The following is a 12,039-nucleotide window of genomic DNA, read 5'->3' on the forward strand; positions in this document are numbered from 1 at the left end:
AGCTTGCTCTCCCCTACCTAAAGCCTCATTCTTCCTCTCATAAAACTTTACCTGAAGTATCTCTTAGTCTGGTAAATACCAGCGGGCTGAGTAAATTGCTCCCAACAGAAATCAAGCTAATACCTTTGTAATTACCACATTCACTCTTATGAAGGAGCTTTTCCTTCACCTTTAATTATAGTTTCCTAAAATCAAATTTATAATCTTCAGAAATTTATCTCTAATCTTGTCACCACGATATTTCAGAAAACCATATAAGTATATGATGCCTTTTTATTTTTAAATTCTATAAGTGTTGTCTCTATCTCCCCCTCGAAGAATAGATCTTCCTTCATCCAAATTGTCAAATATTTTCTCATTCTTTTCTACATTCCCTATAGGGAGTGTCCCTATAGGGACACTCCCTAGGGACAAATCAAGACTGACTGCTATCACTAAATTTCTTAACATTCCAATACAATATCTTACTATTCGGCTGTCGGGTTGCATCTTTCGAATCCTGGGTGATTTTATCAACGGTCCCCACTCCATACCTCCTTAATTCCCACTTTACTGCGTTGTCTACTTGTCTTTCTTTCCTCTATTCTACTTTAGACTACGCTAGGGGGGGGCCTCACCCCCTGGATCCGCCACTGGAATAGATAAGGATTCAAAGCATTCTTTACTGCTCCCAACCGCTGGGAAAGAAAACCGTAGCTTTGCTTGCGAAAGGAATGCTTATTATGTTAAAGATTAGAGAGAGTTGCTAGAATTTACCGGGTTTTTAGGGAAATTGTTTGGAAGTTACCATACTCTGTTGATTTCTTCTGCTTTCCAATATGTTTCGGTTTTTGGGGATGTACATGTGTCAAATGTACGTGTACATCTGTCACCCAGATTAAAATACGACGGCTATTCAGAAACTAGGGAACGTCTCCGTCTGACGCCGCTAGGCGCGCGGCGATCACGTATGTTTTGGTGTGCACGTGCTCATAGCTTCAGTCGAGTCTGCATCCAGCCGTGAGAAGGAGAACATTTCCGCGCTGCCCGTTTGCCCAATATTCAAATTTAGAATGTGCGCTGCAATTTCAAATCCCGCCAGTTGTGAAGTGTGGTCCGTAATACGGTTTTTATTAGCAAAAAACGAACTGTTTTGACTTTCTCGAGCGTGGTGCAACAATCAACTCTGATCGGTACTGCCAAACATTGCGCAAGCTCAGAAGAGCAGTGCAAAACAAGCGCCGAAGAAAGTTATCGCCAAAAATGTTGTTTTATCATCACAATACCCGACCTCACACGGCAAATCAAACTGCAGAACTTACTGTCTCATTCAAATGGGAGATTTTCTCACACCCACCCTACAGCTCCGACCTACCACCGGGTGGTTTTCACTTGTTCCCGAAGATGAAAAGCTGGCTAGCGGCACAGTGCTTTGATGACGACGACGAGCTCCGGGCGTGCGTCACTGAGTGGCTGAGATCGCAGGCGGCGGATTTCTATGACGCAGAAATTTCGAAGCTTGTTCAACGCTACGATAAGTGCCTTAATTTGTTAGGGGACTGTGTAGAAAAGTAGCATTTTAGTCACTCTTTCAGATGTATATAATAAAATATTTTTCCTGTACCTAGTTTTTGTTTTATTATAAAACGTTCCCTAGTTTCTGAATAACCCTCGTAGTACGAAAAAAAGGTTCCCGTATGTCTGAACTTATCGTTAGTGAATGCAAAAATTAATACCTATAGCTGTCAATCATAAAATTTCGATAAGCAACGTAGCCCTCTGGTGTTTTTGACTTATTTTTTCCATTGAAAAATTCAGGAAGCGCTCGCCTTTCAATGGCATGAATAGAGTTGTAGTCAAACCATGCTGAATACGATGGAACAACAATATGATGAGTTTGTTCTGTAGCAGTATCTTTCGACGTATCATCATTGGGCTAAAATAAACATATTAACACTAATAAAACGACAGCTGAATTTTTTTTTACGATTGACTGCTTTATTGCGAAACTAATACAATAAACATGAAACACAACAACGGAAGGAACAACGCGCCTAATAACAGACGGCTGCAACCCTTTGATTCTCAACCAATTACTCATTGAGTTAAAAACAAAAAGTGCTCTCTCTCATCATATCTTTTTCAAGATATGTGAACCTAAACACTCAGTTGAAAAAGGAACTACAATGTTAATGGGAAACGAAACTAAATCCAATTACGATTATGCTCAAACAATTTATTTCAATCAGGTTACTCTCTCTCAGTTCTGATATAGCAATTCTTTCGATCAATCAATTTTACAAACAAGTTTCTAGAATGCTGTTAGTACCTGTCAGGTCTATTCCTTCGGATCTCGAACGTTTCTATTCTGTCAAATACTTCATTTTGTTTTTGGTAGGAAACAATCACTTGAGTGATACTAGAAGGGATCAACATTTATAATTAATTAACTTTGACTAGCCCTTCCATTTTATCACCATCATCAGCAAAAACAAAACAATAAGAAATTTTTTTTTAATTTTGCAGCAATCAATGTAAAGAATATTTATTTTTCTTTAAAAAGAATCGACTTTTTTTTCAACAACAGGTAAAATTTTCTCTTGGTCGCAAGAATTAATTACAAATGTTAGTAACCAGTGATGAGGGCGAGTAATGGTTAGTTTTTATTCTAAAAATAAAATTTCAACCCCCTCCCTCCTCCTAAGAAATTCTCTGGCCCCTCCTCCTAATTTTCAGCTGTGCGAACACATATCCTAAGATAGTGAGTATTTTATGGACAACCCAATTCAAGAAAAATTTTCCAAAAACTGAGACATATTGATCGCTACTATACTAACAAGCGATTGAATCTGAGTTGAATTTATTCATTAATACTGAATTATTATTTTATCTTTTCCTGAACTGGAAAATATTTGTATTTGGAACAAAAAAAAATGCAGCTGCTACGTCATTTAAGATACCAATTATTCATTTTTGTACTTTTTCCTGTCGATTTACCGACAAAACCACTGAACATGGATGATAATCAGCTATTTATTACATAATTTTTAACAAGATAATGTAAAGAAAAATCCTTGAGTTGTAAATGCTAGACAACTGGAGAAATATAGCCCAATCTGCCGTAAAAACAGCATAGTTCTAAGTGCATTAGGTGCACAGAACCAAGGAGCATCCACGTCGATAGCAAATATTGAAATACCCAGTTGGCAGTTTGTTCTATCTTCCTACAGAATGAAAAACGAGCAAACATGGGGTTTTTAAAGGCCAAATGACAATACTGACAAAACACAACAAAGCGATTATTTCGAGGGTACAAACACCTCTCATCTTCAGCACGAAACGAAAAAATATATTCAGTGAGAGTGCCGAAGAAAAAACCAACAAAATAAAACGCGGAAAGTCAATTTGATTTGAAAAAAAAAAAAACACAATGAAAAAACCAAAAAATTTAAAGATGAATAAAATCCAATTAAAAGCCAAAAATTATAAGAATTAAAACCAAATACCTAACAACCATACAAGTGAGTCATTCACCAATATCCAGGATTTACAAAAAATCCATCGATGGCGATGGTGGTTCAAATCATATCCGTCGATGGAGGTTCAAATTCTTATAATTTTTGGCTATTATTGAATTTTATTCATATTTTAATTTTTTGGTTTTTTCATTGTTTTTTTTCACATTTATTCACATTGACTTTCCGCGTTTTATTTTGTTGGTTTTTTCTTCGGCACTCTCACTGAATATATTTTTTCGTTTCGCGTTGAAGAAGAGAGGCGTTATCCAATTCAATTTATTCAATTCAATTCAATTTATTGAAATAAAAAAAGATGAAACATAACACCAATAATAATAAGGATCCTGGAAGTGAACTTGTTGAGGACCATAACAACAAAAAATTAAAAATGAACAAGAGAGAGAAAAAGAAGAAGAAAAAACAAAAAAAGAGAAAACACGGGCAAATTAAAACAAATTGATTAAAAATTTAGAGATTTATAATATCAAAGTTTATTAACATTGTTATACAGCGTGCGAAAACTTGTGGATAGCTCGATACTGGAGGGTATTATATTCCATTGAAGTATAGATTTATAAATGGGGGATCGCTGGGCGGAGCTAGACACACTTGGGGACAATAAAGGAACGGTTGGATGAACGGAGACATAGGCCTTCAGAATTATCACAATTAAAATAAGATAATAATTGGGGAGGAAGGTTTTTACGGTAAGCGGAGTATGCAAGAGATAAATTTAATTTTTTAATGATTTGCTCAAAAGGGATAATACTAAAATCGGAGAAAATCCCCTATCCCCTCGAAATGTTCGCTTTGTTGTGTTTTGTCATTTGGTCTTTAAAAGCCCCATTTTTGCTCTTTTTTCTTTCTTCATGTTATGTCAGGCCAATGTGGCTTATGAAATTATTTTCTATCTTCTTAGAAAAATCAATCTAATCTGGTTGTCAATTAAAAACAAAAGAGACATTAAAAAAAAATGTTGTTATAAACAGGTACATCAAAAAGTGAAGCCAATTAATACCTTAGCTTGAACCTCCCCAAGTGTTGCGGGTATCGGCGAAGGTGCTTTCACAGGTGCTGGTTCTGGTGGTACTGATACAGGAGCATTTTCTTCCATCTCTTCATCCAAATCAGTCATTGTACCTCCCTTTATTGCCTGAAGTTCCGATTCTTTCTTGTTAAGAGCTGCAGATGGTACTTTAGACAAGTCTACTTCTCGGACGTTCGGCTCTGGCTGAGGATCATCCATATCTCTGGTGGAATCATCTTCGTCTTCCAGCCTCGGCTTTTTGGGATTATTGGGAGTTGGAGTGGCACTGGCGGCACGAGAGCTAGAAATCGTATACATTCATTACTAAGTCAAACTTTTCAAGATCAAAAATTTATGGTGGTTTCATATGATCCAGATAACGGACTGTTTTACAGTAAAAACAAAATAAATACGTTCCTTTGCTAGTCTGAAAGCTAGTTCCTTTGTTTGTAGTAGCAACGTTTATGCTGATAAGATTCTATCAGAAGTTCTATATTACATGATATTAAGATAAATAACAAAAATATAAAATTAAGGAGTCACGCTTTACCAACAAAAAAGGTAAAACAATGAGGAATTGATCTAAGACAATATAAACAGCAATCACAATAAAATACCTGACTATTAAAACTAAAATTGATAAAATTAAACAATTCTAGAATCTTCATATTAAGGAGTTAGACCAAAACTGAAGAAAAAGCACACAACAAAGCATTCAGATAAAAAAAAAAAAAAAATAAAGAGCATGTTTTTATTCGATTCTTGTCTTTTTTTTTTTTTTTTACGAAAATTCTATTAGGGAAAGCCAGTGTGGTCTCCTTCGTTATTCACAACTCACCTGACAAAAAAGTGACATCCTAACCATTTTTCTTCTTTTTCACTTTTAAAACACAGATGCAAATATTCAATATAAAAAGAGCTGCACAAAACGGTAAAAAAAAAAAAAAAAAAAAAAAAAAAAAAGAGAAAGGTTGTCTTAATTCTGTAAAAAGAGAAAGCAAAGAGACCGCTTATAAAAACCGAAGAGACTACTTTTACATATTTTTCTATTGGTTGAGTTCTATGCCTAAGAGTAGGACCAAAAACTGCACTGCATTTGAAGTGATACTTTGAATAAATGGTTTTTTCCTAACCTTTACGTTATATTACCACATTGAGAGCTGTTAAACAGAAAAGAAGTACCTTTTTCGTTTATTAGCGGCAGGAGTTTTCGACTGAGGCGGAGGAGAATTTTTCCTTTTAGCAGGAGCTGCCACTTTTTTCTTTCCTTCACTAGCTGCATCGCAGTCATCCACTGTCATTAAAAGCTAAAATTTAAATTGCAACTTATTAAACCAATAAAGAAAAGCAGTCTTATTAGTAAAACTTGCTCCCAAAAATTACTGATCATTTATTGGATCACTAATCATTTATTGGCAGTACCTGCCTCTACGGGAAAAATACCAATAAGGATTAATAAGAAAAAAAAAACAAAAAAAAAAAACGATTTCAACGTAGGCTGTTCGAAAACCACAATCTAATTACATATTTCCATATTCTGAAGCTTTAATATGAAAGGATTGACAAATAAACTAAAAATTTTGCGCTTGAATATTATCTGAAAACTTAAACAAAGCGCTTAAACTTTCAATCATTTGATTAGTTGCAGTTCGACGAGTAAAATCCAGCGTTCAACACGGATTAAATCAAACCTGCTAAGTGGAAAAGCTTACTAAGTAAAAGAATCTACAAGAGGTCCCCTCCCCATATATAGGCTGCTAATCACTACCTGCGATACAATATTTAACAGGAAAGATAGAAGCCACCCAAGCTTTGTTAGTTATAAGCATGGTCAACATTGTGCAACAAGGACTAAAGCTAACTTTTTACACAAGGCGGTAAATTTTGTCAAATGAAAAGGTCAAAGCGACGATATCACATTGATTCTAGTTAGCATGACTGATGGAAAGCGGAATTTTCTGAATTACTCCTAGAAAATTTCTGCAAAAATAAAAAGGAAAAAACCCTTGTAAACCTCTTATATTCACCTAAACGGACATATTTTCCTTTAATCTGGCGATGTCAATACGGCTGTAGATACCATATTTGATTCAAGCCAGAATAAGGTCAATACATAACTTTCACGAGAATTAAGTATATTATAGTGGAAAAGTATGAGTAGTGAAAGCTTTGTTTCAGTTAACTTTAGTTTCTGCTCAATGATTGCTTTGTAATTACCTACTTTAGAATATTCTAGTCTATTACTGATGGCCAAATAACATGTGATATGGTACCTTGTTCAGTGTACTATATACACGTATTTACGTACACTAGAATTATTGGGACGTAAAATTATAATCGAAACATGGAATTATAATTTAAGTCATGTATTGTTTCAAGCCATGTGCATTTTTCTGCTTTAATATTGTTATATTATGTATATATATATATATATATATATATATATATATATATATATATATATATATATATATATATATATATATATATATATATATATATATATATATATATATATCCTTAATCCAATTGGTCAGTCAATGTCCTCTTTGTTTGTTGAATAGAATTTATCGATTTGGTATCTGAACCACTCATATAATATAATAATAATGTTAACAAATGTTAACGCCTGGGGTCGTAATACAGGCGGAGGAGGAAGAAGGCCCCTCAAATGTACACTCAAAAGGGCCCATTGGTTTGTCCACATGTCCCATGTGTTACAAACCTTCTCCTAGTAATGGGTTAAATTGCATGGTGATGCAGAACACCCTCGCGGGAGGATCCTCTATAGGAGGACAGCTGCGGCAGGGCGTAAGATCTAGATCTATGGACGACGGCCTCGCAAAGGGCTGCCTCGACCTTTTCGGGGTACCTGCAAGACTGGGGACCTTGCGGTCAACTTTATTTCCACTTGAAGAGTGGCGCCCCTCAAGGAAATTATAGCCTAGTAAACGACACAGCATTCAAACACATGTATATAGTACACTGAACAAGGTACCAAAGCACATGTTATTGGGCCGTCAGTGATAGAAAATAATATTTTTAAGTACAAATTTCAAAGCAATCATTGAGCAGAAACTAAAACTAAGTGTCACAAAGTTTTCATTATTTATACTTTTCCACTGTATAGAGACCCCAAATGCCCTCAATGGGCATTTGAGAAAATTCCTGATTTCTAGAGTAAAACAAAGAGCTTTAAGCAAGATACGAATGCTAAATAGTTCAAATCAGAAAAAGTCAACCTCGAATCCAAGAAAATTAATGCCCTAAAATGAAATTTTTTCTATTTTGATCTCCCCACAGTTCAAGGACGGGACCTGTGTGTACTTTAGTTCGTAGACATAAGCAAACACCCATGGTTTTAATTTTTTTACCCGATAATTTGTGCATTCAAATTCAAAATTTCTAATCAATCTTTTTTTCAATTTTCCCTATTGTTTGTCTTATAGATAAGGTCAAAATGGTCTCTGGATGATTCAAGCCTGGTATGTTTACAGAAACGAGACGCAAATTATTTTTTTAAGGTATTTTCAATGTCTCAAGACTACCAAACAGTTACTGAGAAAAGTGAATCAATTTATAAACTAGAAACAAACTTGCTTCAATTCATTACTAATTAGATGGGATCATAGTTTTCCCCATGAATTTTCGCTTTAATTTATATATTTTGAAAATAATAAATATAATTTTCTTTGTTCTTAAATTCTTTTTTAGAATGAATTAAGTAGCAGAATTTTATTTTCTCGAGGATCTGTGAATATAAGTAAAAACGAGGGACTCAGAACGAATAGGGCTTTACGTAACATAGATATCAAATTGACCTAAGTTATAAATGCATAAATGAAAAAGTCCGGTGAGTTGAGGAAAACAAGTGAAAATACAAGCAGATATGTAAATACCAATCCGTTTTGTGCCTCTTGTTCTCACTTATCCATTATCGCACTTAACAGTTGATGCTGTTCGATCAACTTGAGTCACTACAAAAAAGAGCTGATCTTTTTTAAAGTTGATCTTTCAGACGCATATGTAAGTTATGAATCGGCATTATCTGTCCTGCAACTACCGTGCCTTCACGAACGTCGTTTGGGTTTGATCTGCAAATTTGGCCAATTTCTTTTTAGCAGTGAAAAATATAGAGAGATTCTACTACCAGTTATGAAAAATAAAATAAACATAAGTTAACCTAACAATGTGAAACTGTAATTGCCTACTCCAAGAACAAACCGTTTCGCCAATTCCTTCGTTCCTTTTTACATGTCAGTGTTTAATAAGTTATAGTCTCGTGTTTTTTCTTTTTTCTTGTTTTCTTTGTAAGTATTAGCACCATTTAGTTGGAATTTTTATTATAAACTATGATTGCTTGTATAAGTAAAACTATTCTATTCTTATATTCATAGATTCTTTAAAAAAAAATTCTACTTTTAAATTCATTTTGAAAACGATTTAAAAAAATAATACATATATTTATTATTTTTCACTTTTTAGTCTTTCTTTCTTCTCACTTTTCTCACTCTTTCTTTCTTTCTCTCACTTTTTAGTCTTTAGTCTTCTCCACGACAAAAACAGTCATTGGAATTGCATATACTGACAAATTTAAAAGTAATTGAAAATTCGGAAAGGGTCGGAAAATGGCTCACAAATTTATGCCATAAAAGTACGAACACGTTGGTAACTTGAGAAAAAAGAGCTAATGAATCAATCAATGAAAACTTACTCTAGCCACATGTAGTAACTATTAATATGCCTAGATAAAGACGTACAAGCTGAAAACATCAAAGAAGCCCATATAAACTGGAAAGCCAAAAAAAAAACTTTAAAAAATGGATCCAAATACCTTATGTTCTTTTTTGTTGCCTTTTTCATCAACCTCGTAATCTTCTTCATTCATCCACTCGTTGTACTGATCTAAATCCATGACCCAATTTGCGCAAACCTTCAAGAGATATAGAAAAACATAGATTAAAAGGAAAATAGCAAAGCTAAGTAGCTGCACTAGGATAAGACCCTTTCCCCAGGAAAGTAATAACATATTATAATAATATGCTATTATATTATATTATTACGTTATTATATTATATGTTATAATATGTTATTATAGAAAGTAATAGATCATATTATAAAGTAAAGAGTTATTAACTTATTCTAGTATGTAGGAAAAAATAATATAAAAAGCATGGGCACCCATTTAATTTTTTTTAGGGGCTAAGAGAAAGAAAAGAATTATTTTTTTTTTTGCAACGAAGTAGTATATCCGAAATCAAAATTGCTCATTTGACCTTTATTAATGATTCTATAGATGAAGGAGGACTGTCGTCTCATTGCGTTCCCCTTTGAGCGCCATCTTGAATAAGGAAAACAACCAAACCTTTTCAAACTAGGGGGGCCGACTTAATATCGATCATATGTACACACCCCGCTGAAAAATTCCGGAAAAAGAAATCCTTTCCGTGTTTCAGCCCCTCACCCCTAAGGGTCAGACCTATCTTTCCGAGTTTAAAAACTATTTAACTTTTAAAGCTTTTTTCTTGTGCAAGATTTGGCATGCTATTTTTCTCAAGTCCTACGGTTTTAACGCTTCTACCTAATCTGACATTTTTGTTATCATTACACATCCAAGCTTCAGCTCTATCCATCCACCAAATTAAATTTTGGAATTTGCTTTAAATTTTTTCTTTAAGATTGAAAAATAAGTTGAAAATACGCCAGAAACATGCAAAAATTGACAAATTTTCCAACTTTAACTACGTTCAGACCCTTCTCTAAGAAAAAAATTTGGATAATATCATAATTATGGCTTGGTGAATGAATATATCTGAAGCTAATGAATCCAATGTTATAAGTATGTTGCCCTTTCAACGCAAGTTACGGCTGTAGTTTGGGGCATAAACACAAAAATCACAAGGAACGCAAAATTTAATTGTAATATTTGGGTTAAACTGAAAAGCAAATCATTCAAACCTAGAAAAGAATGTTCAAGCAAAAAATACACCCCGGCTTATACTTATTTCAAAGATTTAACATTTTTTCAGGTGACAGCTACCAAATTGAGAACAAGAACAAATTGAGGAAAAAAGAGCGTTACACACCATAGCCGTTATTACTGTGGCGAAGCCATGGGCTATGAAAATAAAATTTGCAAGGCTAAGTCCAAGAGCCTTTCCCACAAATTCTGACTTGTAATCGAAACTGACACAAAGCTTCAAGAAGACTAGGATAATGATGAAATTATTTTTAACCTAGATATAAAAAAAAAAAAAAAAAAAAAAAAAATATGAAGATCAGTCTACAATAAAAAAAGTATTTGTATTAAATAAGTCCCTACTAATAACATACTTTTGAGAAAAAACAATAGACGGTCCAGTTTTCGCTACATTTCACTGAAATATTCGTTTTTGCTGAAAATGATTGGCTTATGCTCAAGAATGCATGCTTAAATCAGAACTTGTGGAATATGTTGTAAGATAAGATTTATTTCAAAAAGAAAAGAAAAAATTACTACTATAGTAGAGTTTATGAAGAAATTGAACTGTTTAATAAAAACACACGGAAATCGTAGAAATAGCAAGAAAGAGAGAAACTATTGGGATGATTTTTTATTTTATTTTGAAAGTGTAGGACACAGAAAGTTCTTATAAAAGAACAAAACTTTTTTCATTTATATTTTAAACAACTGCTTTTTTAGATTTATGAATTTGTATAAAAAAGAAGTTTGGCTAAATTTAATGAGAATTATGTTAAAAAATCAAAACCAAAAAACGATTCAGATGGGAAAGTAAATTTTCAGTACAAGAAGCCTGTTAGTGACTCACACTCAGATTTTTTTTATATGTTTATTTTTAATGAAGGACTAAAATACATTTATTACTAGCTTTTGGTAAAAAACAAACAAACAAACAAAACCTTTTGGTAAAAAAAAAAAAAAAAAAAAAAAAAAAAAAAAAAAACTAAACCGCATGTATTTTCATGAAAAGTAAAAGGAAAATAGGAAAAATACAATGAATATAATAATAAACGACTATAATGGATAATCTATTTCAAAAAAATTAGCCAATTAATTTATTTATTTATAGCCCCTTAACAATGCAATGGTAAACAATGGTGGAAAAAAAAAAAAAAAAAAAAAAAAAAAAAAATCAGATAAGACAGTGGCGAGGGGATAAACGCGCATAAGCCAAACCTGAAAGGTTTGTCTAGCGCATCTCTAGTTCTGAAACTATATATGAATCACCTCAATACTTACAAAATTAGCGAGTAAAATATAAAATATTCTGTTGATAGAATACGAGAATAAATAATTACGAGCGAATATTTCATTATGTCAGTAAATAGGAGAAAAGGGTTCAGTTGCAGAGTGAGTTAAAAAACAACAAAGAACGCTATGTTAAAAAATGTTTTTTTAGGAGAGCAAAAAAAAACCAAAAATGCCGAGCCTTTAAACCACCATTGTTAGTAAGAGTAATTACTTTAGGCATCAAAGACATAATAAGACGATTTTGTTATTGAAACTCCCTTTCT

At 33.3% G+C, this 12,039-nt stretch overlaps 1 protein-coding gene across 1 annotated transcript in view; it reads right to left on the minus strand.

Moving 5' to 3' along the window:
- Window positions 1-12,039, minus strand: part of mor (SWI/SNF- related protein mor) — a 71,137-nt gene that overhangs the window by 32,068 nt on the left and 27,030 nt on the right. Inside the window, exons 7-10 of the mRNA XM_089094415.1 lie at window positions 9,359-9,457; window positions 5,707-5,831; window positions 4,516-4,825; window positions 1,716-1,915 (exon numbers count right to left, since the gene is read on the minus strand). Of these exons, the coding sequence (XP_088950541.1) occupies window positions 1,716-1,915; window positions 4,516-4,825; window positions 5,707-5,831; window positions 9,359-9,457 (734 nt within the window). The remainder of the gene's footprint in view (window positions 1-1,715; window positions 1,916-4,515; window positions 4,826-5,706; window positions 5,832-9,358; window positions 9,458-12,039) is intronic.

Source organism: Artemia sp. Qi Xiang Cuo, chromosome 9 (assembly GCF_049724085.1).
Source record: "Artemia sp. Qi Xiang Cuo chromosome 9, ASM4972408v1, whole genome shotgun sequence".
Classification (NCBI taxonomy): Eukaryota; Metazoa; Arthropoda; class Branchiopoda; order Anostraca; family Artemiidae; genus Artemia; species Artemia sp. Qi Xiang Cuo.